The 27,072-nt window shown below is 36.4% G+C and overlaps 4 protein-coding genes across 6 annotated transcripts; 2 read left to right on the forward strand and 2 right to left on the reverse strand.

Moving 5' to 3' along the window:
* The first annotated feature begins 5,034 nt into the window (after window positions 1-5,034).
* LOC145109883 (calmodulin-like protein) lies at window positions 5,035-7,505 on the forward strand. The gene is made up of 6 exons (XM_079047001.1): window positions 5,035-5,510; window positions 5,873-5,968; window positions 6,054-6,203; window positions 6,682-6,742; window positions 6,965-7,089; window positions 7,195-7,505. Exons 1-6 carry the CDS (start codon window positions 5,160-5,162, stop codon window positions 7,273-7,275), a joined length of 864 nt encoding a protein of 287 aa, XP_078903127.1. The 5' UTR covers window positions 5,035-5,159; the 3' UTR covers window positions 7,276-7,505.
* A 983-nt stretch (window positions 7,506-8,488) lies between these two features.
* Window positions 8,489-10,425, forward strand: LOC145106120 (Polynucleotidyl transferase, ribonuclease H-like superfamily protein). Its single transcript, XM_079043158.1, has 6 exons — window positions 8,489-8,794; window positions 8,923-8,982; window positions 9,370-9,482; window positions 9,610-9,678; window positions 9,795-9,846; window positions 9,980-10,425. Exons 1-6 carry the CDS (start codon window positions 8,525-8,527, stop codon window positions 10,109-10,111), a joined length of 696 nt encoding a protein of 231 aa, XP_078899284.1. The 5' UTR covers window positions 8,489-8,524; the 3' UTR covers window positions 10,112-10,425.
* Window positions 10,426-13,761: 3,336 nt separating this feature from the next.
* Window positions 13,762-15,560, reverse strand: LOC145109884 (transcription initiation factor TFIID subunit 11-like). 3 transcript variants are annotated; one of them, XM_079047003.1, is made up of 6 exons: window positions 15,449-15,560; window positions 15,208-15,318; window positions 14,636-14,963; window positions 14,474-14,561; window positions 14,301-14,400; window positions 13,762-14,142 (listed from the first exon to the last, which is right to left on the reverse strand). In XM_079047003.1, exons 3-6 carry the CDS (start codon window positions 14,956-14,958, stop codon window positions 14,015-14,017), a joined length of 639 nt encoding a protein of 212 aa, XP_078903129.1. In that variant the 5' UTR covers window positions 14,959-14,963; window positions 15,208-15,318; window positions 15,449-15,560; the 3' UTR covers window positions 13,762-14,014. The 3 variants fall into 3 exon arrangements, with proteins under 3 accessions (XP_078903129.1, XP_078903130.1, XP_078903128.1); XM_079047004.1 differs by having other exon boundaries at window positions 14,636-14,952; window positions 15,196-15,318; XM_079047002.1 differs by having other exon boundaries at window positions 15,196-15,318.
* A 4,969-nt stretch (window positions 15,561-20,529) lies between these two features.
* On the reverse strand, window positions 20,530-22,232 carry LOC145109885 (zinc finger protein ZAT9-like). The gene has a single exon (XM_079047005.1). The coding sequence runs from the start codon at window positions 22,149-22,151 to the stop codon at window positions 20,646-20,648; it is 1,506 nt and encodes a 501-aa protein (XP_078903131.1). The 5' UTR covers window positions 22,152-22,232; the 3' UTR covers window positions 20,530-20,645.
* Window positions 22,233-27,072: the final 4,840 nt, after the last annotated feature.

Consider the following 27,072-nt stretch of genomic DNA (forward strand, 5'->3'; position numbering starts at 1 on the left):
CCCCTCATAATCAGGAGCTCCACATGCTCTGAACGTGAGCGTGCGCGACCCCATCATGGTCGCCACCTCAGTGTGAAACACGACCAACCTCTCATCCATAAGCTCCAGAATACCCTCCTTGATCGAACCGAAGATCACAGGATTCTGCTCAAGTATGCTACGCGTGATCTTTGAGGAGATAAACTCCCTGGTCTGCTCATCCAAGTGCTCAAATCTAGAGCCTGAACCTGATCCCTCCCCAGCACCTGAACTGCCGACTGCTGGTCTCGGGCGTAAAACCACCATTCCGAAAACACATAATGACAAATGTCAGAATACAATTATAACTCGAGGGATCATATCTACTACGAGTTCCCTGGTCTTATCTCAGCCTTCCTTCATTCAAGTACGGATCCTCTGCTTTAAGTAGTACGGGCCCATACTACCTTCCACATCTATCCGTACTCTCCTCAAGAACTGCCTTGACTCCACCAAGTCCCTTCTACTGCTACTCTCATCCTAGGCTTGCCCTAGGGTAATTCGCCAACCCACTCTCCGCTATCATCTGCACAAGAAGTCCCGCCTACCTCCCCCTAACTAGCTCGTGAACACTATTACATATCACTAAGACTAGATCATTCTTCGAATGAAAGATCCTGCCCTACAACGGTTGGACTCAAACAAGAGCTGCGCAATAGAGCTGGTCCTAACCTTCTGGAATTATTTAATCCTCACAATATGTAACGTAACATATTCATTTACTGGTTAGTAATAGGTAACTAAGACTCCTAAAAGCACAAAGCAAGCAGCATTCGAGCATCGAGTACACATAATCGAACATATACTACTCTGGCTATCATACTGACAATTCTGTACAAGCATGAAGTTCTCATAGAGCTGGAACACATATAACAGGCACATAAGGCATCCTTCCGAGATCCTTAGTCCTAGTCTAGCATGATGTTCTAAATAAGCTGATAATCATAACATAGCATAAACTTGTATGGGTAATTTGGGAGTACTTACTTGAGCTCGACTGATTGCATGCACCACACCCTTTTTCTCTTTCAAAGTTCTTTTCAAAAAAAAAAAAAAATCTTTCTGCTTTTTCTAAAACTCTTTTCTTTTGAAAACTTTATACCACTTCCTTAGTTTGAGTTCAGACACACCCAAAGGTGTGCCCGAATCCCTCAAACCAAGGCTCTGATACCAACTTGAAGCATCCCAAATTTCGAGGCCAAAAATTTCGTTTTCAAAATCATTTATCAAACATAGATATCATTGCCATAGTGTAAAACCATAAAACATGTATCTCAAAAACTTATAAAATCTGATAAACATATACAGTCTCATAACAAATATTAGAGTAAACTCCCAGGCTAATCAACTGTGGTGTGTGTGCCATGCCATCAACTTGAGCCCTTCCCTTTACTAGCTGAAGTACCTGAAACCAAAACTAAAACTGTAAGCACGAAGCTTAGTGAGCTCCCCCAAACTACCACATACCATACAAAACACATGTAACAAATAACGTAACTCTGGGACTCTTCCCAACTGCATCGGGACGAATCCCGACATCGGCTTACCCGACATCGGACTCCTGTCCGGCATCGGGCTCACCCCGGCATCCGACCGCATCGGGCATCGGGCTTTCCCCGGCATCGGGCTTACCCCGGAACATACACCACATAACATATATCATAAACACAATTAACATAATCACATAATCTGCATCGGGCTTACCCCGGAACACATAACATATAACATATTCACATATACTGCATCGGGCTTGCCCGACATCGGACCGGAGTCCGGAACACATAACACATCACACATAAACATGCATGAATCATAAAGACATCAAACATACATAACTACTTCTCGGGACCGCCCCGGCATCGGACTGAAGTCCGGAAACATATAAACTGCATCGGGCTAACCCCGGCATCGGGCTTACCCTGGCATACACTACTACTTAAACGGGCCGACATTGGTGCCTTAGACCCGTTCCTACTGGAGGAAAACTCACCTCGTGTGACTGACTGCTGCAACTCTCGGTGAGAAATCTCTGTCTGCTGCTCCGGCGAATCCCCGACTATAATTTCCATAAAGACACTTAGTCACAAACTGATAACTGATCCTAGGGTATAATGACCATTTTACCCCTGACCAAAGTCAATCGTCCTGGTCAAAGTCAACATCCAGTTGACTCGACTCGCCGAGTTGGCCCGCCAACTCGCCGAGTCCCTATTCTTTCCCTTACCCCCAACCCGACTCTACTCATCGAGTCTAGCAAGAACTCGACGAGTTCTCCTTCAACTGATATCGGGACAATCTTCAACTGACTCGCCGAGTTCAACCTTGAACTCGTCGAGTTTATCTTCATCGAAAGTGTTACTAGTCTGCGGCTCGCCGAGTTATATGAACAACTCGTCGAGCCCGTCTTCATGGGTTGGGAGATTGCCTTGGACTCGCCGAGTACGTTCATACACTCGCCGAGTACGTTCATACACTCACCGAGTCCCATAGTTTCCAGGTCCATAACTATGTCTATTTCGCTGAGTCCTTCCCCTAGGCTCGTCTAAATCCCTTCTAGACTAACTGGATTCCTTCGAATCATAAAAAGTTGGGAAACCAAACCCCCGATTCGCCGAGTTCCAAGAACAACTCGCCGATTCGACTAATGTCCATGTCCATAACTCGATTTCTGATGTACAACTCTCATCCAAAAGGTAGACCTGGGCTCCTTAAGCCGATATAACACGTAAATTCATGAACTTTACGTCCATGCATGGGACTTTAAGCTCAAAAGACCCAAAAATGAGGTCTATAGGATGTATGGGGCTATCATGGCCATAAGGATTGCATCTTTATGCCGTGTACTCCTGCCTAGAGCCTAGATCTAAGGTATGAACCACATGGGACGTCCCAAACATCAAGGACCAAGGTTTTGGGCCAAAACCCTCTTAATATGGGGACAAATAGATCTAAGAGGAAGAAGACCAAGTTGTAAGCTTGATTACCAGAAAAGATGGCAAATAAGGTGTAGCTTATGGATCTACTCCTTCTCCCTTGGGTCTTCTATCTTCCACTTCTTGCTCTAGCTTCAAAACACACCAAGAAACACTCAAAACAACCAAGAAGGCTCAAGTTCACTTTTGGAGGATTAGGGTTTCGGGTGAAATGTTCTGGAGGTGATGAAGGCTGGGGTGGAAGCCTCATAAGATGTTTAAATAGGTTACAAACCCTCCAATTTAGGGTTTTACCCAGACAGCTCCTACTCGCCGAGTCTGTCTTCCGACTCGCCGAGTAGGTCACTTAATCCCCCGATCCGGAGTCGATCCTACTCGACGAGTTGAGCCCCCAACTCGCCGAGTCCAAGAGTAAAATATGGAATTTGACTTGAATTTAAATGCGTACTTGAGACCGGGTGTTACACAATGAAGAACCCTAATTTGCACCACCTTCCACTGTCGCCGGAAGACCAACGACTGACAATCTACATCTGTAAACTCACGCCAATCATTGTATCTCTAAAGCCATGATATTTCACATTTCTCTCTTATCCACCCACTATCGTTTCCCCCCTGAAAGTCAACCACCACTATCACAACTTAATATGGTGGTTCCCAGTGGAAAACCTTTTCAACATCCTAACGTGAAAGTGTGGTGCTCCGAGAATGCTCTTTGCCTCCGATCTTCCGACGTGAACGAGTGGTGTGTCAGGAAAACCTTTAGATCTCCTTCCAACGAACAATGATTCTTCGCACACAGGTATGTGAATAATGGTTCTTCACCCGAGGAACCAAATCACTCCGAAGAACTAGATCTCCTTCCGTCTGAGGGTGTTTCTCCGTCGATCTGTGTGTTTTTCTGGCAATCTATGCATTTTTTTACGATCTATCCATTTTAGTTATGTATCTACTTTGTATATGGTATATAGGTGGCGGGGATCCGATTGGCTCACAGACCTGCGAATTTGTGTTTTAAAATTTGAATAGAAAAGGGGGAAGAGAGTGGTGTCTCTGACCGAAAACTGGCATGGTCACCAGAAAAGTGGCAGTGGTGTCATCAGAATTCGAAGGTTAAGGTTGAAAGATTCAATAAAGTAGTCGAAGGATGCGAATAAATAAGATTCAGTGTCTCGCCAGAAAAGAGTTTGGGGAGAGACGTATAAGGACAACTGGAGAGGGTGAATGAGGCTAAAATGAAGAGTGTGGGTTAATTTTATTTTCTTTTTTATTTAAAAATGGTAAACAAAAATAATAGAAATTTAAAAAAGAAGTACATAAGGGCATAATAGTCTCACGTTGGACCAACAACGCAACAAAACTAAAACATCCGTCCAAGTTAAAAAAAATCTTAAAGACCAAAAATACAAATTATCCCAAACCATAGGGAAGACCTGCGTAATTTACTGTAGAAAAAGTAGGGGGTTTCACTACTTGGATAAAACCAAATTATCCAATTGGACAATTGGATTGGACTATTTGGTTCGGATATTCAGATTTTTGGAATGAATTTCACCAAAACCGAATTATTATTTTGGATTTCGGACTGGTTTTGGCTTATAAAATAAAAACCGAATAGTCCAAAAAAACCGAATAACAATTTATTATTTATTTATTTTTAATATATCTATAATTATTTATTAATTTTATAACCTATTTTTTTTCAAAAAAGTTCAAAAGGTTTCATCTAATAAAAAAAATTAATATGCATTTTATTTCAGTGTTTTATCTATTAAATATTAAATTATAATATACCTTCTTAGTAGTTGTTTATAAATTTTAAATTACAATTAAATAATTTGTTTTTGTTTCTTTTGTAAAAATTGGATAATATTATAATTATATATGGTTATAAAATGTTATGTCTTTTAAAAACCGACTACAAAAACCGATCCAACCGAATTATAATTGAATTGGATTGGATCAGATTTGAATTTAGTTTGAAAAATTCAGATCAAAATTTTGAAAACCGAAATCAATTTGATTTATTTAATTGGATCGAATAGAACTTCCAAACGAAAAAAAAAAAAAAAAAACTAATAACATTCCCGCGTTCATCCCCTCCCGGAAACTAACAAACATAAAACCCTACACTGAAAATCCCCCAATTCAATCGAATCCCTCCGAACCTTAGTCGAGAAGCCTATTCGATACCTTAATTCAATCAATATGCAGCAACCCAATCAATCAGATTCTGAAACCGAAGCTACGGGCTCCGATATGACCCCACGGAGAAAAGAGAATAGGGGTTCCGAGAATATGACAGAGTACGAGAAACAGAGAATGAAAAGAATTGAAGAGAACAAGGCGAGAATGAAAGCAATGGGTTTAGACAAAATGGCGTCTTCGTTTATGGGTACGGTTCCTGTTTCTCGAAACGCGAACAAAAAGGGCAAACAGAAGGTGGGTTTGGAAGACGATGAGGAGTATAAACCACCTGTTGAGGATGAGGAATTCAGCTCTGCAAGTGAATCAGATTGTGACGATTACGATGATGAATTTCACATGTCTCGAACAAAGGTAAGGATATGAATTAGAAGTCAATAAATCAAGTATGGAACTCAGTTGGTTTTCAAAAGGCACAGTTCGACCTATCAAAAGTGAAACTGTGGTTTTTTGGGTTGAAAATATAGTGTTTTGACGTGGGTTTGGTTAAATTCAATTCATGGATGTTTTGTAAAAGTTCTAAAAAGACATTAGAAGTATTCCAAATAGATTTAAGATAAAAACGTTTGTTGAATTAGATGGGAATCAAAAGTGTTTGATAATTCACTTCTCCAAAGAAGCCAAACTGTGTTATGACATTTTACCCTTACATTGCAACAAACAATTTTCACAATATCTATCAGTTTAAACATACAATATGTTTATCTTGTTTTCAGCCAAAGGTGAAAAAATCAACACCTAGCAAGAAAATTTCAAAGCTTTCAGAAAACTCGGATTTTGTTGGTGATGATGATGATGACGCCTTGATGAAGGTAAGTTATTAGTATTAATTGCATGAATTTGTGGTTTTCATTTGACCTAAAGATTTCAATCATATTTTTAACACTATGGATGCAGGCCATTGCTCTTTCTCTACAAGATTCACCAAGTTTTTTGGATGTAATGAGCAAAACGCCTCCTCAAAAATCTGATTCAAAGGTATCAAATGTCGAAAAAAAGCAGATTGTACGTAAAGATGATTCTGGAAATCGGAAGAGGAAAAACTGGGTATGTTTGACTTCTTTTTTTGTACTTTAAGTAAAAGTTTTGACTAAAATATGCAACACTGTGACCTCAATCAGATGCTTATTCAGGCAACAATGTTTTCTTTTATTTACCAATTTATGCAATAATGTTGCATTTTCTTTTACCAATTTATACAACTAGCACAAGTTATGAAACCACATTTCAAGTGGTTAGCTTAAACCATAAAATGTTGCATCTTTTTGTCTTAAAATGATTTTTTTTTTCATTTTCGTATAAAAAAACCACTTTGTTGCATACTGCATAGATTGGAAAAAATGTTAAACATTGTTGCATTAACATGTATTTTACCTTACTTAAAATACCCTTTAATGAATGTCAATAGAGGAATACCACTAATGGAATCAACACCATTGATTTGTTCTTACTGATGGTCAAGGGTATATAAGTAATTTTAACCTAACATCTGCATTCTGATTTTTGTGGGTATTATGGAAAGCAGTTTGCAAGTCGAGTTCAAATGACAGAGGATGAATTGATTCTACACTTCTTTCAGTTTGATGGTAATTTCACAAGCTATATATATTTTTTTATGTTTTCATTTATTTTTAAAGGAATTGGAATATACATAAATTGAAATCACGCGTATAATTGGCAGAAAATGGAATGAAATTCAATTCCATTCCTATGCCTATTTCGGTTTTGGTTTATAAGTCTGTAAGATGATTCGGAATGCGAGTAAATGATAAATGACAAAATTACCCTTTTTTTTTCGGTTTTTGCAGAAGTAGGCAAAGGGGGGATAAGTCTTAGGGATTTGAGAAGAGTAGCAGCTTCACATGATTTTACATGGACAGATGAAGAGATGGGGGATATGATTCAATTCTTTGATAGCAATGGAGATGGGAAGGTTAGCAAGTAGTCTTAATTTATTTTTTTATTCACCATAATATTTTTTATTAAATTCTTGAAGATTTTAAAACTTTACTAATTTAAAAATCTGTATGTTTGGCAGCTAAGCCTCGAGGATTTCACTAAGATTGTTGAGCGATGTCACATGAGACAAGGTTCTGAAAATACACAATTGGCATCATGAGAAAATATGGTGTTATGATTTTTTCTTAAATGATGTCGTTATTTAATTTTATAAAATCTTGTGTGTGTGTGTGCAATGTAACATTTTAATTTAGTTGGTGGTTGTTTACCCATATTTTTGCAGGGATAAGTAACATCTGATGTAAAAAAAAAGCTAAATTGATGTAATATTTTTCTCGTTTAGTTGTTGGTTGTTAAATTATAATATTGGTGTGTTGTTGTAGTGACTTATGACATTGTTTTTCTTGGTAATAGATATTTTAGTAGGAATTGTGTAGTAGTTATTTTATGAAATAAGGGTGTTACAGTTGAATGTTTGGATTATAAGTAACTTGTTTTTAAATGAAAACAATACTTGTAAGCTTCAACAATTGTCATTTAAATGTTATATTATTATAAAGATAGTTACAAAATACCGAAATGGTATATAGTCATTTAACAAAATGAGCAGAGTGTGTTTTGCCCCTTTTATACACAATGACCATGAATTTGGCATGAGTCCGATTGTTAGTTTTGAAATTGCTTTTTGAATAGTCTTCATCTAGAAATGTACAAAAAAATAAACGAAAGACAGATACATAAAGAATTGGGGATCGAAGGGTCTAATTTGGCATGAGTCCGATTGTAAGGAATGCTTTGGAGTTGAAATCGAAGGGTCTAATTTGGTAATTTGGGTTGCAATTCTGTCGGGGTCTATTGAACAATGAATGGGTCATTTACTGTTCTATTGAATTTATTTTTGGGAAATTTGAACGCTATATATCTACTTCTACTATACTACATACAAACACAAATGACTAAATTTATGCTAATATCTTTGCGAATTGCTACCATAGATCATCATTCCTATTGAATAATATATATTTTAATGAATTTACTAGTTCATATGAATTGTGAAAGATATATGCTTCTCTTCGATTTTTTAGAAGGTATTCAAAAAGCAATTTGCAATTTGCAACAAAGATATATTGTAAAAACTAAACATTTTGTTAAAATAACCTACCCTTTTCATGTGATAATCTATTAATCCTTTTATATAAAAAATGCACTTTACAGTTTACACCTAGAAGTGTTTGTTGTCGCTTTTAGTTTTTCTTGAAAACCCATAAAAGAAAAGGTTTAGAAACGTTGAGGGGCGTTTATGCTAAAACTTTAAAGATCAGGGTTATTTTTACGAACAGTCATAATATTATTATCCTCCTGGTTAGAGTCGAGGCGCATCCGGTGGATTCAGGAACTAGAGAGTGCAAATGGCGCAGACGCATGGATTGCCAACATTATTTACACTTTCACCCACTATTCCTTCCAATAAACATCTCAATTCTCTACGAGTGCGTTCTTCAAAAATTAGGGCAGATATCTCACTCGACGTCGAAGAACACCCTTTTCCTTTTCCCCCAAACGCCATGCGAAGGAAGCTTGATTCCAGGTGGTTGGGTGGATTCAGTCTAGGAATTGATCTTGGGTTGTCTCGTACCGGTCTTGCCATAAGCAAAGGATTCTCAGTTCGCCCCCTCAAGGTTTCTTCCATTGATCGTCTTTATGAATCTTAATTTAATACCTAATTTCAATTTGTATAACTATTTCGCACAATCTCAATGGGTTCTTAGGTTTTTGATTTGGATTTTATCATGTGCGTCTACTCTAGGTTTTAGAATTAAGGGGCCAAAAGCTTGAGAAGGGCCTGCTTGAAATTGCTCAAGAACAGGTATGTTCTTGGTTATTGAAATTCTACCCTTCAGATTCTAAAAATTAAAAATCAAAAACTGATCCATATATATTTAGCTTTGTAGCTTCAAACTGGTGTGATTTGAATAGACCATATGTTTTTTCTGTTTGAACCAAAACAAGTTAAGAACCATCATTGTAATTTGACATTCAAAAGTCAAATATTCAATAGAGGATAACGCACATCATGTTTATACTAGAAACATATCTCCATCTTTTTGAAATGAGTGTATATACATCAAGTTATGAATTTGTTATCCTTGTGCTATCAACATTCTTCATTTTGTAGTAATATCATGTTTGACTTGAATCGGTCAAATATTGACTTCTTTGACCTTGAATTTTGACAAGAATATAATTATAATAGGAGGTAGATGAGTTTATTATTGGGTTGCCCGTTTCATCGGATGGAAAAGAGACGCCACAATCTAATAAAGTTCGTAGTGTTGCTGGCAGGATAGCCATTTGGGCTGCAGAGAGGTATAACTTTTTATCTATCTAACTCATAAAAAATACAACAATTTACATTTTAGGATGTTATTTTGCGGGAAATTTTCAGAAAAACCACTACATTTACATCATTTTATCTAACAAACCATTTATGTAGGGGTTGGAGAGTATACTTACAAGACGAACATGGCACATCTACAGATGCAATGAACCGTATGATTAACCTGTATGTGAAAATGCCAACACCTAATTATTCATAATCACTACACTATGCTTTTAATTTTACACAAAGATCTTTCTGATAACTCAATAATAATAATTATAATTATAATTATCTCTTAGGGGCCTCAACAAAGCGGATCGCAAACAAAGTCTTGATGCTTATGCAGCCATGGTAAGTGTCTATTTTCGTATACGTAGCTTACCTGATTAAATTATGTATTCCTTAATTTAAAATTAATATAGTAAAAAATAACATTTTGACATATAAATGTTTTTTTTTTTTGGAATATATAAATTCATGTTAGATGGTGTTGGAGAGGTATTTCTCGGAATTAGGGGAGAGGGTAGAGTTGGTTTTGCCAAAGCAATTGGAGCTCCAAGAAAAGCTTCGAAAAGGTCCACCATCAGAATCAGATGATGACGTGGACTTCTTTTAAGATGACATAACCATTCTTCACTTCATTCACACAATGAAAATATGAAATGGACCAAAACCCATGATTCCTTTTTGGGGTGCACATTGTGTTTGCTTCATCAACAAGACTTGGTGTGAAACACTTTAAAATGGAATTGACCCAAGTTCAAATTTCACATGCTTCAATCCCAACCTTGAGTTGTACATTGTGCTTTGGGAAATTTCAGAGGCATAGGATGAAAGAATGTATGCTTGGCATTGAATGGTGTATTAGGTGGAACAAATATGAAAATTTGTTACTATTTTAGTGAAATGATGTTTTTTTTATTTTAGAAATGATGAATCAACGTTATTGATTCCACAGTATTCATCAACGGTATCTGCAACTACTCCATATGCTAACATACACATCGCGACGATATAGATTTAAATAGGTGATAGAGCTTGTAGATCAATTCAAGTATGCGAAAAAATAATGTTAGCATTTGAAATCCACATTGGAATATATTTTTATTGAAGTTCTACACCCCTTTTATTATTTGATTGTGGAAAAGTTTAACGTTATACATTTATTAACGAATTATTGACCAAAGTTAATTTCTTAAACATAAAATGATTATCAATAATAATATTCAATATTGATTTCGTTTCTAGCATATTCATGAGATAACTTTAACGACGTAGCTTTTAATGTTAAGTATGAATTTTTAAGTTGTATAATTTTTTAAGAACATATAGATTAGTAGAGTTTAAACAAAAGGTCGAGAATAGTTTATAAATCACTCACAAGTTAAAGGGGATAAAATGAAAATTGATTAAATGTTAGGGATGAAAGAATGGCACACATATCAAAATCAAATCATCGAATTTTGACACGTATTTTTATTTCCTTATATATACAATATGTATCGTAGTCATAATTCATCAAAAATCCACCCCCATTCAATCATATTATGATTCATAAAACCTCAGTTTAATTTGTTCTATATTTTCTTCAAAAGTTCATCTTATATCCCTAATGATGATAGTCAAGATATAATCCTCTTGTTCGAGTGCATTGTGTACAATAATCACATGATGAACCTTAATTTCAAAGCCACTTAGTTCCGGCTTCTGTCCACCAAATTTTCAAATGTCATTTTACCGAATCATGTTTGTCTGGTAAGAAATATTAGGGTGCGTTTGGTTGTGGAAAACTGTTTTCATTTTGTAAGAAAATGTTTTCAGAAAATAGAGTTGAGTTTTCGTTTTCAATTTTCAATGAAAATTTTAGAAAATGCGTTTGGTTGAAACCGGGGGAGTTTTCATTTTCCATTTTAGAAATTTGGAAAACTTTGGAAAACTGCAAAAATCACTTTTATAATTTACATACAATTTGGAAAACTGCAAATTTTCATTTTCTTTGAAAATTTTGGAAAACTAAGGGTGCTTTTGGTTGTGGAAAATTTTCCAGTTTTCTAGGAAAATTTTCCAAGAAAAGCGAAAATTTTGAAAACGCGTTTGGTTCGTTCAGTTTTCCAAAGTTTTCTAAGAAAATGAAAATTTTCAGTTTTCTAAATTGTATGTAAATTAGAAAAGTGTTTTCCATAGTTTTCCAAATTTCTAAGATGAAAAATGAAAACTCCATCCGTTCCAACAAAACGCGTTTTCATTGAAAATTGAAAATGAAAACTCAACCCTATTTTCTGAAAACATTTTCATAGAAAATGAAAACATTTTTCCACAACCAAACGCACCCTAAACGAACCAAACGCGTTTTCAAAATTTCCGTTTTTTCTTGAAAAATTTTCCTAGAAAACTGGAAAATTTTCCACAACCAAACACACCCTTAATGTTTCTCAATTTTCAGAGTTTTCAACTCAACCACTTGTAGTGCAGGAGAAACCACACATTAGCAAAAACACTAGGCAGGCATTGATGAATAATCGGTGGACAACACAAGATGACATATTTTTGTATAGCTCATGGTTCAACATTAACAAAGATGAAATAATTAACACTGATCAACAAAGGTCAAACTTTTGGATTCGTCTAGGTGAATATTATTATATGTATCCTGACAACACACTAAAGCGACTAGGAATACCCAAACACTCCATGAATCATTGGAGCACAATGTTTCATGCCGTTTCTAAGTTTGTTATGTGTTATATATGAACCAATGCAACATAGACGTGAAAGTAAGCTGAACGGAGAAGACAAAAAAGTAGGGTTGTAGATTTTTATCTTTCAATGAACGAAAAAATAAGGGGCTCTAAGCCCTTATTTTTTGTCTTCTTCATTTAACCTATAAAGTGCTTAGTATTCCCCGTCGCTTGAGTAGCGTTGTGATATATATCATAATAGTCGCATATAAAGTTTGACATATGTTGATTAGTACTAATTGTCGCGTCTTTGCTTATGTTGAGCCATAAGCTATAAAACGATATGTCATCTTGTGTCATCCACTGATTATTCCTCTTCGTTTGTGTGGTGTTTTTATTATTGTGTGGTTACTCCGCACTAAATGTGGACGAGTTGAAAACTCTGGAAATCAAGAAACCTTAGTATTTTTTAGCAAAAGGATATGATTATATGATTAAGATACAATGGCATTTGAAAATTTGGCGGACCAAAGTGAAACTAGGAGGCATTTGAAAATTGGTACATTTAGAATCACTTTTGAAAGAGATTTGATATTATATTTGTTAGCCTGATAACATTTTGGGCTTTATTTTGTATTGAGTATTATGGTGGCCCATTAGTTAGTCTATCAATTATGTCTTTTCTCTTTTATTGTATTTGTATTTCTTATTTAATAATAATATGAAACACTTGTTAGTTCACAACATTAATATAGAGATAATTACAAAAGCTAACGGGACATATCGTGAAAGAGCATTGATATTGTACTGTGTGAATGGTTTTATGAGTTGATGAGACTATAAATATTGAGTAAATAGTGTCATGTTATGACACTTATTTCACGGATTCTAAAGAATTTGCAGGAATTTGAAGAGAGGATTCCTTCAATAACAATGGGATTACATACAATTCCTCTACATTCCATATTCAACGGATTTTATCATTCCTATTGGTAGGGCCAAACAATTCAATCTACTCTTATTAAAAGGAGAAATCTGTCATTCTGTATTTATAAAAGACAAAACAATGCTCATTTAGGGAAAAAAATCATATTCGTTTACGATGTTCTTGCGATATACCTTGTTTTTTGATTGATTATTTTAATTTTAATTCAATTTTTCAAAAAAAAAATTTACTTTTTTTCCTTTCATTTTTTTTTAATAAAAAATACTAGATAGTCTACTCAGTAGTCAGAACATAATGTTTACGTGTGTTTTTTTTTGTTCGCAATTCGTCAAACTATAAAGTTTAACTCAAAAGTAAAGTATAATGAGATTTTATTAACAGGGTTTGAAAACTACTTAAATATTTGAAGGGTGTTTTGGTCCTTTAGCATAATTAAATATTTGAAGGGTGTTTTGGTCCTTTAGCATAATTAAATATTTGAAGGGTATTTTAGTCCATCACATCAGAAATTCAAAATTTCGTTTGGATTCCAATTCCCTCAAATTTCAATTCTTTTGATAGATCGTGACCCTTCTAAAAAGCCCTTAATTTCACAACTACAATTTTGAAAGACAATGTCACAACATTATAAAATATGTGCACATAATTTCCTACCCTATATAAAATAATTTCAAAATCAAAATAACAAGACTCATTTGTATATCTACATTCCTAACCCTCAACTATAATCAACCCCCACAAATTAAAACCATAAAAAAAAACATTAAAACATCAAACAACACAAATTTGAATCATACTCTACCCCAAAAATTGCCTTGATGAAAAACAGATCAAAATCATCAAACACATGTTTAGAATGCAAAAAAAAAAAAAAAAAAGCCTAAAACATATATGACTAATGAAAAAGCCTTGGCACCGATCTTTTTGGAATCTTTCCTTCAAGTTTTAACCTTCTGTACGCTTCCCGAATATGACACGGCCTTATTGGTCCTGTCTCCTTTCTCTCTGTCATCACTACCCTCGCTGCAATATAACAAATTGAAATTCCTTCATTTTTTATTTAGAATCATCAACGACAACAAGGGCAATCACGTCATTTGCACAAAAGATTGCAACTTTTGTCTCGCTGACATCAGTCTCAATCCTTGTCCAATGCATGTCAAACGCAGTATACAGTGTACCTGTCTCAACAAGCTCACCAACAAAAATCTTTGCTATCCCGGATACAACAATAGTCATTGGCATTGAAATCTTGGCACTTCCAGTAATGCTGGCTAATAACTACATAAAGAAGGATTATTAGGCTTCATTCGTTCATACTCATTTTTTCAATTAGAGAGAAAAAGAGAAATACCCTTTTCATGTTTGATTTCTGAAATCCAGATCTTCTGAAAGATTCATACCTACTCATTTGTTCCTCAGTGAACTGAGATAATATTGATCTAGAACATGTAGACAAAATTATATTATTATTTCTGATGTTAAAAGTGATTTTGAAGGACATATGTAAACTTACTGCATCTTGGCCATTTTGTCTGGGTCTCCTGTAGATGGGAATTTTCCAAGTTCAACATCCATGTTTTCCTCTTCTTCTTCCTCATCATCTTCTTTGTTCTTCTGATTGGTTGGGATGGCTGCTGAAGTTGAGGCCAATCTGACTCTTGATTTTGATTGGTTTAAAGGATGAATGCTGTTTTCCAAATCATCTCTTTGGGAGTTGATATTTGGTTTTGATGATAGAGTTTGAGCCATAATCTCATCATGAGTGTCAGGGGAATCAGGAAGGGATTCATCTAGTTCCTCAAATGCTACTTCAAAAGGATCTTTTGATTGCTTCATGAGACCTTGTAGAACAAATTGAATGACACTATGCTTGAAAAAACAAATGAACTTTGAAAAGTCTTGAATAAAGAGGTGCTTTCTGTGTTTAATTTTAGCATTAAAACAGCAATGTAAGGCAAAATTTAGGCGAAACGTTTTGTTTTTGCAATCGGAGATGTTTCTCTAATACTAACAGTCAAGATTCATAACTTCAAAATCATTTTAGTAAGATTTAAGTAATGTGAAAGTACTGACCAAATATATTACCGAGAGCTCCTTGCTTTTGTTCCCTATCGAAAACGATGAAACCTACAATGGCGATTGATAAAGTTTCCACCAGCTCTCTTTATCCTCACTCGCAACCCAAAATCCAAAAACCTAAAATATGCATCGACAATTAAGCGTGATCGAACCAGTGATTCTTGATAGATTCCATTTCCACATTGAAATAAGAGTATTATCCAACGCTAAATGCCTGGTATTTCCAAATAAGATGTGCGACGTTTACCTTCATTCGATTCTGACGCTTTTACAGTGCGATTTTCAAGAATTTCAAACGCACAAATAGGGTCGCCGGCGCCAAAGCCCTTCCAGCTCTGGCAGCGTCTAGGGATGCCAGCAAATCAGGAATAACAAAACGGTAAATCGAATTGAATGTTTATAAGAAACGGAGTTACAAAATTAGTCCCTCAATTATACATGAACATGCAGTTTTAGTCCAATACGAGTCGTTGATTTCGCCTCTTCTAGATGCACGGATTCGTTTTGGGTCTAATAAGAAATTTTACCAAATTCGTCCCTCGATTATACATTTTTGTTGTCTAGGGTCATTTATTTTACATTTTGAATAATATGCCAATCAAAAGACTTCGTTTCCACAAAATCGGATATAACCAGGGTTGTTATCAAATCCATGAAAGCGCTTTTCGATCTAATAATTTTGAATTGTAACTATATAATAAATATAGAGTTGATAAAATGCTGAATTTTTCTATGTAGTTTCTTGCATCTAGTTCCATATTGGCTTTTACAAATAGCAGTTGATTTATCATTCCAATGGTAACAAACCTTACCATTATAATATTTAGAACAAATGATAAAGTGTGGCAATGACATCTTTTAGCACCGAGACTTTATCACACCATTAAACAGTCATACCTTTGACTTTTGACTTTGAGGTGGATTTTTTCCTCTTGTTTCACCTATAAAGACACAACAAATTTACGATTTTTATAACTTTTTTTTCATGGGATTGTCAAAAAATTTCTTTGAACAAAATGGAACGAAGGTTGCAGACATATTGTGCAGGATGCCGAAAGAAGGATTGTACCTTCATGAGGAAGAGGTGTTGAGATTCTGGAAGAAGGTGTTAATTCACAATTATGTTCCAAAGAAGGCTACAAGGAATATCCAAATGGGGATCTTAGCCGATGAAGCCCCCAAGTTTAGAGCTTAGTTTTATCTAATTTTAAATTGTTGGGTGGAAGCGTAAAATTATTTTAATTGTTCAGGTTTGTTAATATAGTTATAGAAATTGTTTCAACTTAAAAGTTTATGTCTATGTGCTTGTTCTACGAGGATATGTGAAAAAAATTGTTTGATGTAGCTTTTAACTAAGTAATATTTTTTCTGAAAAACATGTGATAAATGGTTTGTTTGGTTTTTGTAATCACATTTTGACATGAGTGGAGCTAATGATCCCAGATTTAACAATGAAATGGTTTTGATTACTTTATAATTATAGATTTTTCATGTATTTAACTTCCATTTAATATATATATATATATATATATATATATATATATATATATATATATATATAGTTTTAGAAGATAATGATGTCGAATTCACAAGATTATGCACGTCTTGTAACATGGTATTTTGTCGTTGTAAATAAATTACATTTTATTCACTAGTAATTTCCTACCTACCAAACAATATAAATTAATGAGTTATGGATAATGATCAATTCCATTACCTTGTGATTCCATTCATTACGCTGTCAGTTTATTCCATTCAACCAAAAAGGCCTAAGATTTAAGGTTTTTAATAGAATTTTTATCGATTATCATTTTTCTTTTGCATATATAATACCTTGTTAATATTAGTTTTATCCATCATTGATGTAAATGAGATTTATAGGATACTGGAGAGTTTAGTTTAAGCTCCAAAGGGGTGTAATGCTTCTTTCTATACCCTTATCCCGAAGATTAGAGACCCGAAGTGCACGAAAGATTATAGACCTATTAGTCTTATTGGTTGCCAATATAAAACTATTGGTAAACTTTTAGCTAATAGATTGGTGGAGGTTATTGATAGTGTGGTTAGCTTGGAGCAGTCAGCCTTTGTCAAAGGTAGACAGATCATGGACAGTCCATTTCTTCTTAACGAGGTGGTTGCTTAGAGCAATGTGTCTGGGAATCCTTTCTTGCTTTTCAAAGTAGACTTTGAAAAGGCTTATGATTCTCTCTTGTGGGATTATCTGTTAAAGATAATGCAGATTATGGGGTTTGGCTGTCAGTGATGTGGTTAGATCAGGGAGTTATTGAAGTCTGCTAGGGATTTTGTCTTGGTCAGTGGGTCGCCTACTGATAAATTTTAAATTCACCATGGTCTCAGAAAAGGAGACCCCCTATCACCGTTTCTTTTCATTTCGGCAATGGATGGGATTCACGTAGCTTTGATGTAGGCTCGGATGGCCAATGTTTTTATAGGTGTTACTATTTTAGGATTGAGATCTCACATCTTATGTATGCAGATGATGTCATGCTTGTGTTGGATTAGGATCCTGAAAATGTGAATCGTCTTATTCGCATTCTTCGGTGTTTATATATGGCTTCGAGTCTCAAAATCAATTTGCAGAAAAGCAAACTGATTGGTGTGGGAGTCCCTTACAGACAGGTTTCTATTGTGGTGGATATGATTGTTTGTGTTGTGGCTAATCTCCCTTTTATCCATCTTGGTGTCCCGATTGGTCAGTATATGACCCGTGTTTCTGCTTGGTCCCATGTTTTTAATCAGTTTCGGACCAGATTGGCGGGTTGGAAAGCCAAAACTCTCTCTTTTGGCGGTCGTCTTACCTTAGTGAAGTTTGGTTTGGGTACGTTGGGGAGCTATTTTATGTCGATTTTTCTTGTTCCCATTTTAGTTCTTACCTCCTTAGAGGCCCTAAGGGCTAAATTATTTTGGGGTACGGATGTGGATGGGAGACGAATGCACTGGGTCAGATGGGACAAAGTTCTAGCTAGTAGAGAGGAGGGTGGATTAGGTGTGGGTAGTTTATTCTCCTTTAATAGGGCCATGATGTTTCGTTGGTGCTAGAGATTTTATCATTCTTCTAATCTGTTGTGGGCTCGATTGGTCAGAGCTTTGTATGGCCCTGATGGCGGTTGCAGGTCTTTTCCCTCAGGATAGCCGACATAGGTCCTTGGCTTAGTGTTATGCATACGTTCATTCAGTTACGGGACAGAGGTCTTGATATTCGTTCCTTATGTCCTATCAGGGTTGGTGATGAGACTTATACTTCTTTTTGGCATGATGTTTGGACGGGAGAGACGTCACTTGCAACTACTTTTCATAGAGTTTTTGCCTTGGACACTTTTAGAAATGCTACTGTCAAAAATCGTATGGATGTGGATTGGGAGACCGATACTCTTAGACGTATTCCTAGAGGAGGTGATGAGCAGGAACAATGGGATGGAATTCTTTCTTTGATTCAGGATTTACAGTTGCAGCCGATTCCTGATAGGTTGGGTTGGATTATCGATGTTTCTGATAACTTCTCTGTTACATCTGCTCGACGGTTCATTGATGGTAGCTTACTGTACGTAGGAGGTGGTGAGACTCGGTTGAACAATTGGGTTCCTATCAAGCTTAATGTTCTTTTGTGGAGAATTCGTTTACTTAGTATTCCCACTAGAGAGACTTTCTTATAGGGGAATTCTGTTAGATTCGATTTTGTGCCCTATCTGTTCATGTGGGGGGGGGGGGACTATTGAGCATTTGTTTTCTGGGTGCTCTGAGTTGTGTAAGATTTGGACACGTGTTGCTATTTGATGGGGGATACAGATTCCGGATCACATTTCAGTTCATTCTCTTATCACGTGGTCAAACTTTGTTTCTATGAGAAGTGGCCAGAGAAAGGCTTTCGATGCAGTGGTTATAACTTGCTTTTGGTGTATTTGGAATTTCAGGAATTCGACTATTTTTGGAACGACTAGTCCTAAAAAATCGTTTCTTTTTGATGATGTTGTTTATAGGGTTTGTTTTTCTGGATTTCTAGTAGGTGTTGTAAAGTTATGTTGGAATTCTTGGCTTCACAATCCTAATACTACTACAACTTTAATGTAATGGTTTATTTCTAGCTCCTTGCTAGTTTTAATAATATTTTCGTCGTTCTAATAATAATAATAATAATAATAATAATAACTAGCGGAAAAAACCGAGCTTCGTCTCGAGCCGTTTTTTGTGTTTTTTATGAAAAAAATGTAAAAGTTTTGACTGCAAGGACCAAGAGTATCAAAATGGTTAAAGAATTAAAGGGGTTGGAATTAGCAAGTTTTTAGAAAAGAGACAAAAGTTGTCAATTCCTTAGAGTTTTGTGGCCAAACTTTGAATATTAAAAGGTTCCTAAAAAATATAAAAGTTTTGATTGTAAGATCCAAAAGTGTCAAAATGGCTAAAAAAATGAGGGGCAAAGTTGACAAAAAACATGCAAGTTTACTATTCCTAACTCTAGATTTTTTTAATATAATATAATAATAATAATAATAATAATAATAATAAAAGAAAGAAAATAGCTAATGTATAAAACGTACCAAGTATCCCATATTAGTGGATGTGGCATGTTCGGCCTAACGGTAGAGAGATTGATATGGTACATGGTAAACGCGAGTTTGAACCCACCCCCAACTTTTTTTCATTTTTCTAGTTCTAATGTTTAGCGACGGAAAATAAATAAATTAATTTTTTTCTTAGATCCGTAGTTTTTCTGTCGGTAAATATCGACGTATTCTGCTTCCGTCGGTATTCTGTAAGTATTGCGTCACAATCTCGTCACTAATTTAGGGCAACGCTTTCGGTCGGTATTCTGTTTGGTAACTAGTTTCATCATCAATTTACAAGTAATACAGTAAATTTAGGTTTATTTTGGAAATAAAAAGTTCTAAAATGGAAAAAATGCAAAGTACAGGATCTTTTATGGAATAATGTTAGGGACCCATAATTCTATGTTAAAACATCTGGAACCAAACATACTAAGCTAATAAACCATTCGATCAAATTGATGAACACCCTGGTTTCAAGATGTAATAATTTTGTTTTTGATATGCTATATATGATGTTTTCTTTGGGTGGTTTTGACATATGCAAATAGCTAAAAGCCTAGAACCGGTTTTAGTTTACAAAATTCTTCTGTTTCTGCTTCTATTTAAGAACATTTCAAATATATTTAACCAATGACTCTATATTTATTTGGACAAAAAAATAGAGAGAGATGAAAAATGAAAAAAAAAAAAAAAAGTATAAATCATATAAACATTGATTTTCACCAAGAGAACCGCCCCACAAAATCAAAGTTACAACAGCAGATGGAGTGGTATCATCTTCATCAAAAAAATTATGTGCTTGTTGAATGGATATATAATTACAGGTTCTGAGTTATGTATATACTTGTTTTTGGTTAAAAAAGAACAAAGAAAAATAAATTATGGATCGTGAGTTGGACCAACATCACTTGTGGAACCAATCCCAACCTGCAACCATGAAGATGAACTCCCACTGACGTTACTCATGTCTTTCAACTCACTCAGTTTGGCCAACTTCACTTTACTGTCGGCTTCATCATCCTCCATTGTCGTTGTTGCTTCTTTTTCAAGGTTGCTTGTGTTTTTTTGATCATCTTGTTGATCACCGGTTCTGTTTTGATCTTTTCCATCTCCATCTGTAACATTTTCATGATCTACGTTCCATGAATGTAGATTGATCTCTGTAGAAACTTCTAATCTCAGCCGATCTCTCCTTAATCCGGCAATGTCATCTGCCGGAGCTGGGAGGTTGAGGTCGAGGGCTTTGGATTTGTTGAGTATTTGTGAAGGTAATGCCAATGCTCGTCGATGGAGTTGCTCAATATGTTCATGGAAGTTAAACTTTGCTAGAGAAGTTGTATCAGACATGTTAGATGTAAGCCAATGACACCTCTTGTGTCCGCCTAGCGCTTGACCGGAGGCAAAGATCCGGTTACAAATGGAGCATTTGTGTACTTTGGATTTCCTTCTTGCGGCTCCGACCAACGGTGCTGGGACAGGAGTCGCTGCGCTTGGACCTTGATTGACTTGGTAGCTCGAGATTGGCTTTGGTGAAGGAAACAGTTGGTCGTGCGTGATGACGTCATCATCGACAATGGTGTCATCAAACTGATCGTTTCTTGCTGCGAAACATCCTTTTACCTTCTTGTGACTTGCCCTGTGACCACCTAATGCTTGATGAGAATTAAACACTTTTTTACATGCTTTACATTCAAACATGCCTTTAGGGGTGGTGGCTACACCTTTTGCTTTATCTATAGGTGGTGGTGGTCTTGTAAAAGGTGACAGAAACGCGGCCGTAGTAAACACAGGGTTCCGCCGTTGCTCCTCTCTAGTCGGGGAGGCGCATGAGTCTTCCGCATCGGTTTCCACCGGATCGACCCTAGCATTCGATAACTCCATCAGGCATTTAGCTAGGGCTAGGTCTTCATCTTCGCTAGATGGACACATTGAATTAAAGCTGCCAACTTTAGCTCTTAAAGATCGTTTTCTTTTCGACCACCCACTTGCTCCACCACCACAATCTTTCCGGCCACCTTGATGATCATCATAGCCATCGTCATCGTCAGCCTCCGACTCCGGCGACGATACTAGAGACTCACCATCATCGGAGCTGCATTTCCGATGCTCAAGAAACGATTTCCATGACAAGAATTCTTTTCCACAATTTTCACAAACCCGACAACTTTTTAAACGATTTGGGTTTGTTCTTAATGCATACATTCTCTTGTTTCCTTGCTTATCTTCCCAATCGCTGGGTGGATCGTCATCGTCAATATTCCCCGTATCGTCCCCAACACCATGAGCTCTCATATGGCCGCCTAATGCTCTTCCACACATGAAACCCTTCTTACATATTCGACAAAAATGCTTGAAATTCGTGTGTTGATCATCAGCACTGGCCATGAAGAACGAAGACAAGGAAGAGAGAGAAAAACATAGAGACAATAAAACAAAGGAGAAAAAAAGGGGATCGAAGTGAGCAAAAGAATTGAGGGTGGAGTTATGTTCTTGTAGTTGAAGTTGTTGTAAAGTTGTATGGTGAAAAGAAGGTTGGTCCTGGTTTTTAGTTAGAGTAATGGTTTGTGGTATGAGAGAGAGAACGAGAGAGAATGGAGTGTGAGTTGAGTGTGTGTGACAAGTGGAAGGAGGGTATCATTTTCAGAGACTTTTTCTATCACTCATATTTTGTAGTGGTAGTGGTGGCGCCGCCGTTCTAACCATATGTACGGAGAGCGAGGAAATAGGACATGTCATACCCTCCTTCATCCATCGGGAAACTTTTAATGAAGCCCCTCATAACCAATCATCTATTCATATTAAACTCTTAACCTATTTTAACAACCATTCTTACCCCTTGTTTAACAAATAATTACTTTTATGAACCACTCCCAAGTTACACACGCCACTCTTATATATGTTGAAGAGGGTTATTTGGACCAAAAGTGGGTGGTTGATATAAGGGTTATGGTCATAAAATGATAACTGAGAACTCTTAATTTGATTTTAAGTCATAACTTTTAATTATATCCATAAAATTTTCATTTTTTTTAATGTTTATTACATCATTATAGTGAATTTCAACCTCTTGTGACGGCCACCATTGGTTTTTATTATCGAGTCTTGATAGGTTGTATCTAAGATAAAACAACTATGTGACAATAAATAAATAAATTCTATCAGATCAGATGTCACAGTGGACACTCATAAGGTGTTGAAATTCACTCTAATAATGTAGTGAAACTTATAAAAAAGTTAGAAGAAATTACCGGTCCATATATAGTTATGCATTTTTTAATCAACTCTTGTCTTTTGAATTTGTACAAGGTTCCACTTGCAAATTGTGTACCATATGTAATTTTGGTTCTATAGTAAAACTTGTATCGATAAATCTCATAGAAAACAAGACGTATTTCTATTAAGCCACAATTAAAAATAAAACAAGAAATATTATTGCGAGAACCTTTTTAGAGATAAATATCAACATTCAACACAAAACGTACCAAGACTAAATTGGCCAAAACATACTTAGACGACTAACAACATTGAAAAACAAAAGCAAATTATGCCAAAATGACACTAAACCATAACATCAAGTAGAACATCTCATGAGTCATGAGTACTACATCAAAAGTCATTAACCATAAACTTTGACAAAAATAACAAACATTGTTTAGGCATAAAGCCATTAACACAAAGAAGAGAAAAACTAATATGAGAACATAAGCAACAACTATCAATGACTAGGTTTATTTTCTGGCCCAATTATGCTTCCACGTGCAAATGTACCAAGATTCTCTTACAATTTCTTGAATTATGCCCTAAGTTGTTACATTTTGAGCATTTCGTTGACTCACCTTGTCTTGATAACTCGCAATTCTTCACCATATCCTCACCATCATAGTTTCTGACAGTTTAACAACGGGAAAATACCGGCAATAGTAAAAAAATGGGGGGTATTTTCAAAATTTAGACATGAAAATGGACATTTCCAGGTATAGACATGCATTCCGCGGAGGTAGCTCCACGGAATCTACTGTAGCTCCGCGAAATGACAAAATCGTAAATAAATTAGGGTATTAAAAAAAAAAACTCAAGATCCATTCCGCGGAGATACCTCCGATGAATGAACTCATTCCGCGGAGGTAGCTCCGAGGAATGGATCTTCAGTTTTTTTTTTTTTTTTTTTTTTTTTTTTTTTTTTTTTCACATCGGTTCTTCGGGGTTTATATTAATTCTCAACTAATTATTTTCAAGAAAAGATTATGATAGTATGATAATCTTTTCTTAAAAATAATTAGTTGTGGGATGAATATAAACCCCGAAGAATCGATGTGAAAAAAAAATTAAAAAAAAAATCTGAAGATCCATTCCTCGGAGCTACCTCCGCAGAATGAGTTCATTCCTCGGAGGTAGCTCCGCGGAATGGATCTTGAGTTTTTTTTAATACACTGATTTATTTACGATTTTGCCATTCCGCGGAGCTCCGCGGAGCTACCTCCGCGGAACACATGTCTATACCCGAAAATCCAATTTTTTGTGTCTATATTTTGAAAATACCCCTCATTTTTTGACTATTGCCGGTATTTTCCCTTTATCAACTCCCTTCATTTTCTTATTTTTAGTCCTTATAATATTTTATAGTGATAATGTTGGTAGGCAAGGCTAATTTAACAATAGAATTAATAAGGGTATAAGAGGAATAAGAGTAGCCGAATGCTTAAAGCTTTATTAAAGTGACTGAAAGCTGTTACAAATATTACATTCAAATGAAGCTAAAACTAAGATACTTAAATAGGCTAAAATAACAGAATAGCAGAAAATACAACAACGTTCTTCAGCAACTCAACGTGCCTTTTTATTCTCCTAAATTACCTGGTCAACATTGACTAACATTTCTCCCCCTCAATGTTGGCCTTCACCTTTAGGCCCTCAACTCCTATCAGCTTCCTCATTTCAGCAAACTTGATCCGTGACATTGCTTTTGTCAATACATTAGCTCTTTGTTGATCCCCACTTACATGCTCCACATGAATATGTTCCTTTTCAACACACATACGGATAAAGTGGTACTTGGTCTCTATATGTTTACTCCTCCCATGGTAAACTGGGTTCTTTATAAGTGCAATAGTATATTGATTATCCACTAGTAGCTTCACCTTTTGAGCTTTTCTTCCAACAAGGTCACTTAGCAAATTTCTCAACCACAATCCCTAACAGGCAGCTGTAGTTGCAGCCATGTATTCCGCCTCACACGAGCTTAGAGCAACAGTTTGTTGCTTTTGTGAGGCCCATGTTATTAAATTTCCTGAGAAGTAATATGCCACACCTGTGGTTCCTCTTCCATCCTCCCGATCATCACTATAGTTGCTGTCAATGTACCCTACTAGCATGTCATCACCTCCTCTGTGATACATTAGACCATACCCGGTTGTTCCTCTCACATATCTTAGGATATGTTTTATGGCTGCATAGTGGCTTTGCTTTGGGTTTTGCATATATCTGCTCACAACTCCAATACTAAAATTCAAATCGGGTCTTATATGTACTAGATATCTCAACCTGCCAACCAATTTCCTGTAATTTGTTGCATTTACAGGTTCTCCCTGTTAATCCTTGGTCAACTTTAGCTTAGCTTCCATTGGGTACTATGAGCTGTTACATTCTTCCATTCCTGCCAACTTTAGGATTTTCTTTGCATACCCCTGCTGTGTGAGCATAATACCATCCTTCCTTTGAAATACCTCTATTCCCAGGTAATAGGATAGAAGTCCCAAGTCACTCATGTCAAAACACCTGCTTCATTCTTTTCTTGAATTCTAGGATTCCTTTCTCACTTGAGCCAATAACTATAAGGTCATCCACATATACCCCTATAATGAGGATTAAGTTGGGTTTGTGTACCTTATAAATTTCTTGTTCTTGAGCACATCTGGTGAAACCTAGTCCTTTGAGTGACTGGTCTAGCTTCACGTTCCAGGCTCTTGGATCCTGTCTCAACCCGTACAAAGCCTTCCGGAGACGATAGACCATATTCTCCTTTCCTTTGACTAAGAACCCAGTTGGCTGAGAGACGTATACCTCCTCCTTGAGGTCACCGTGTAGAAACGCAGACTTGACATCTAAGTGATGTACAAGCCAGTTTTCTCTTGTCGCTAGTGCAAGGATTAGCCGTATAGTTTCCAAACGAGCTACTAGAGTGAAAGCTTCTTCAAAATCGATGCCTTTTTCTTGAACATAACCCTTGGCGACTAGTCATGCCTTGTGCGTGATTACGTTTCCAGCTGCATCTCTTTTCAACTTAAATACCCATTTTAACCCAATTGCCTTTCGGTTTGGTGGCAATTTGGTCAAAACCCAGGTATTGTTTTTCTCGATCGATTTCAATTCCGCTTTCATAACTACCTTCCAATTTCTTTCAATTAATGCTTCTTCAAACGTTGTGGGTTCGTCATCGATCAGCAGCAGTTCTTGATTTCGCTCATATAGCCTCTGTACCTCGTCATCACCCATTCTTTTAGTATTCAGGTAGATTTCGTTAATTAAGCGAAATCCTTTTGCTGGGGTATCGTCGAACAAGGCTTCCGATCCACCATCTCCATAATTTCTTGAAGAGTGACTTGAGGGTGTTTCTACCGACCCATCTCTAGCCTCCAGGTGAGATCGACAGAGGCGATTCTCCAACAGGCGAGTTATTTGTTCCAAAACCTAAGGCATGCGAGTGAGTGTTAGTCAGCGTCGAGGGGCTAACATTCACGTCGCCTGATTGTTGCTGCTCTTGGGCCGGCTGTAATTGGTTTGTATCTTGGGCTAAGACATTAGGCTAATAAGGTGTGGTAAGTGGCTCTCCATTTATTTCCTCATTCTAGGCCCACGACTTGGATTCCTCAAACACGACATCCCTTGCTGTCACGATTCTATGACTCTTGGGATTGTACAGCCGATGCCCTTTTGTTCCTTCTTCCACCCCCAAATAAATCATAGTCTCACTCCGGTCACTTAGCTTGGATAAGCCTCATAATTTCTTGACAAAGCCTATACACCCAAAAACCTTAAGGTGCGCAACCGACGACTTTAAACCCTTCCAGGCCTCGTATGACGTCGCATCCTTGAGTGCTTTTGTTCCAGTCCTGTTCAGCAAATACACCGAGTGTCTCACCGCTTCACCCCAGAACTGATCCAACATCGTCGTGGCTTTGAGCAACGACCTCGTCATCTCCAGAACTGTTCGATTGCGACGTTCCACAACGCCATTTTGTTGGGGCGTGTGTGGAGTCGTCAATTGACGTCGTATTCCAGCTTCTTCACAAAACTCCAAGAATTGATT

This window comes from Lactuca virosa, chromosome 4 (assembly GCF_052849685.1).
Source record: "Lactuca virosa cultivar CGN04683 chromosome 4, Lactuca_virosa_CGN04683_v6, whole genome shotgun sequence".
NCBI lineage: Eukaryota > Viridiplantae > Streptophyta > Magnoliopsida > Asterales > Asteraceae > Lactuca > Lactuca virosa.

What these genes read in the sequence shown, in the direction of transcription:
- LOC145109885 (XM_079047005.1), bottom strand. Translation starts at nt 22,151, where the DNA reads ATGGCCAGTGCTGATGATCAACACACGAATTTCAAGCATTTTTGTCGA.
- LOC145109883 (XM_079047001.1), top strand. Translation starts at nt 5,160, where the DNA reads ATGCAGCAACCCAATCAATCAGATTCTGAAACCGAAGCTACGGGCTCC. An exon ending in ATGATGACGCCTTGATGAAG is followed by an intron (nt 5,969 to 6,053) that starts GTAAGTTATTAG and finishes CTATGGATGCAG; the next exon opens with GCCATTGCTCTTTCTCTACA. An exon ending in ATAGCAATGGAGATGGGAAG is followed by an intron (nt 7,090 to 7,194) that starts GTTAGCAAGTAG and finishes TATGTTTGGCAG; the next exon opens with CTAAGCCTCGAGGATTTCAC.
- LOC145106120 (XM_079043158.1), top strand. Translation starts at nt 8,525, where the DNA reads ATGGCGCAGACGCATGGATTGCCAACATTATTTACACTTTCACCCACT. An exon ending in TTGAAATTGCTCAAGAACAG is followed by an intron (nt 8,983 to 9,369) that starts GTATGTTCTTGG and finishes TAATTATAATAG; the next exon opens with GAGGTAGATGAGTTTATTAT. An exon ending in GCCATTTGGGCTGCAGAGAG is followed by an intron (nt 9,483 to 9,609) that starts GTATAACTTTTT and finishes CCATTTATGTAG; the next exon opens with GGGTTGGAGAGTATACTTAC.
- LOC145109884 (XM_079047003.1), bottom strand. Translation starts at nt 14,958, where the DNA reads ATGAAGCAATCAAAAGATCCTTTTGAAGTAGCATTTGAGGAACTAGAT. An exon ending in GACAAAATGGCCAAGATGCA is followed by an intron (nt 14,562 to 14,635) that starts GTAAGTTTACAT and finishes TACATGTTCTAG; the next exon opens with ATCAATATTATCTCAGTTCA. An exon ending in TGGTGAGCTTGTTGAGACAG is followed by an intron (nt 14,143 to 14,300) that starts GTACACTGTATA and finishes GTTATATTGCAG; the next exon opens with CGAGGGTAGTGATGACAGAG.